Source organism: Habropoda laboriosa, unplaced genomic scaffold (assembly GCF_001263275.1).
Source record: "Habropoda laboriosa isolate 0110345459 unplaced genomic scaffold, ASM126327v1 scaffold334, whole genome shotgun sequence".
Taxonomy (NCBI): domain Eukaryota; kingdom Metazoa; phylum Arthropoda; class Insecta; order Hymenoptera; family Apidae; genus Habropoda; species Habropoda laboriosa.
Genome location: NW_017100493.1, coordinates 108,828 through 111,405, shown reverse-complemented (window position 1 = coordinate 111,405; position 2,578 = coordinate 108,828). Strand labels below are relative to the sequence as shown.

General features: G+C 28.5%; 1 protein-coding gene across 1 annotated transcript in view; it reads left to right on the top strand.

Annotated features, from left to right (window-relative positions):
• Positions 1-776: 776 nt before the first annotated feature.
• Positions 777-2,578, top strand: part of LOC108576076 (MKI67 FHA domain-interacting nucleolar phosphoprotein-like) — a 2,563-nt gene continuing 761 nt past the window's right edge. Inside the window, exon 1 of the mRNA XM_017938997.1 lies at positions 777-835. Within this exon, the coding sequence (XP_017794486.1) occupies positions 830-835 (6 nt within the window). The 5' untranslated portion in view covers positions 777-829. The remainder of the gene's footprint in view (positions 836-2,578) is intronic.

Genomic DNA, 2,578 nt, shown 5'->3' with positions numbered 1-2,578 from the left:
CATAAAAACAATACATTATCTATCCTCTTCTCACTTTATACAAGTATTATAACAGCTCCTGAAGTTTGTCCCCAACATTTTTCAATATTCTGTATAGTTATTTACTGTAGTCACAAAACTTTACAGCCTGTCCTTCTAACGACTCAAATTGGCCGATTTCTAATCGTTGAACTAACACAAACGCACAGCGGCAGTGGCCTATACCGAATAATGTTTGTGTACGATGCGCAAGTGAGATGCGCGAAAATCATTTTCATGCCACCGTTTTATACTTTACATCGAAGGGTTCATAGTTCATTGCGAACTACTAGTAATTCATTTGTATCATTAAATTAGAGGTTTCCATTTGTCACGTGTTTTTTGAATTTTGTTAAAAATGAAGATAAGAAAAAAATTAAACGCAGTGAGAGTTCCACCACTTAAAAGGGATATAAGAGTTAAACGAAACTCATTAAATGTAGAAGAGAAATCAACCGTGTCCAAAGCAATACAAAATGTTAAAAAAATTTTTGGGGTTAGGCTATTTGCAAATATAACCTACATATTACAATAGTTAATTATGAAGAATGAAGTAAAAATAATCAAGCAATATTTTTTATCATAGAAGGAAAGTGTAAAACCAACAAAAACAGTAATAACTCCAAAAATAGCGAAATCATACAGAGCTATTAAAAATAAAGTAAAAGGAACAAATTTTCACAGAAAGAATTCAAGAGGTTTACTGTATTTGGGCCATATACCTTACGGTTTTTATGAAGATTATGTTTAATGGCAGATTATTTTAAACAATTTGGACATGTAACTAGAATACGTGCAGTTTGATAAAGAAATGTATGTAAGTACAACTGAATTTTGAACTTGAGTAAATATAAATGAAACAGAAATATATAGAGTGAAACTAGAATGATGATACAAGTGGGAAGAAGGTAATACTTCCTTATGAAAAAAAATTAATTGTGTAAAATAAAATTTTTTTGTCCAAAGATTTATTTCTAAAAAAGTTAATTTTGAAAGTTTACATTTTATCATTATACCATTTTGTTATTATCTACTTTCATCTATATTAGTATTTACCAACAATGATAGTGATATGACTTAAATATTAGGATAGGTGTTTAAAAATTAGTTTTATTGTATAATATATAGGGTACATGAAAATTTGTAATACAAGTAAGAACATGGTAATGAAACATATCAAGATAAGTTGAAATTATATAATAACTTATTTTCATATGAAGTTTTATTTTTGAAAAACATTATTTGGAATATCTGCCAAGTATACTTAACCTTCTAAGTCAGAGTGGGACTCCAGAGTCTGATACAATATAATGAATTATTATTATTAACTCTCTAAGTCCAGGGGTGTTTTAAACTTGTCATAGAATTTTTTTGAATATTAAAATAATCTACTTTATACTTCGGATTGGGAAGCTACTTGTTTAGAATGCATGAAAATGTGAAAATCATGGATTTCTGGTATGGGACTCTAGAGTCCCACTTTGACTTAGAGGGTTAACTATGTCTCAACTTAACAAATGGAGCTGTAAATTATATGTTTGTTGACATCAGCAATATCATGATTTGTTTCCTAACAGTTCTATTATTTTGCACAGCTTATGTCTAGTTAAATTACATGCATTTCTATCAAATTATTGCAATGGTATACTGACATAATTTTTGTTGTAGCAAGATAGTTGCAGCAAGATAATAGGACTGATAGAACATGAACAGAAACAGTAGTCTGTAGTGACATGTATTAAGTCAAGACAAAGTTAAGTACATGCATACTTGACAGATTTTTGAAAACAAAGTTTTGTACAAAAATAAATTATTCCATAATTTCAACTTAGTTTGGCAATAGGAATCACCTTGTCCTTGCTTGTATTCTTGGTGGAAGTGCTTTAGTGCAGTTATAAATCAAAATGTTAAGAACCAAATCAATTGATATAGCTGCATCCAGAACTGTCTGTCAGTTGTGAATTGATATTTAAAATTTCTGCTTTGAATCTGTCACTAAAGTTATATGGTATTGAGTCTTCATCATCTCCTGCTCAATATTAATTGCCATATTGGTAAAAGTTAATCTGCAGCTACTAAAGATTAAGGTGCAAACACATTTTTTAGATATACTGCAATAAAAGATCCAATTCCAAGTTGGCATTGAACAGCTCCAAAAGAAGTTTGACCTCCTTATTTTGCTCAAACTGATGTTTCAGTAATTGCATTATAAGATATTATGTAAAAATTTAAATGCATATTTTTATACCTCCAAATTAAAAAAAAAAACTTAAACACACATTTACAAATCTGTGTCAAAGATACAAACACTTGAAATTACTATGAGATTTTGTAGTAAATATTTAAAGCAGTTTCCATGGAGAGCCATATAAATACAGTATAGTCCATCTACCATGCACTTTTATGCTTTAATTATGTGTTCCTATAATATTTTAGTCTTTGTATAGAAACAAAATACACGAAGTATTATGATAATACACGTATTATATTATAATATAAATGTATAATTATTGCAAACACATAAATAGAATTTAATTTTAATAATAGTAATATTTCAAAA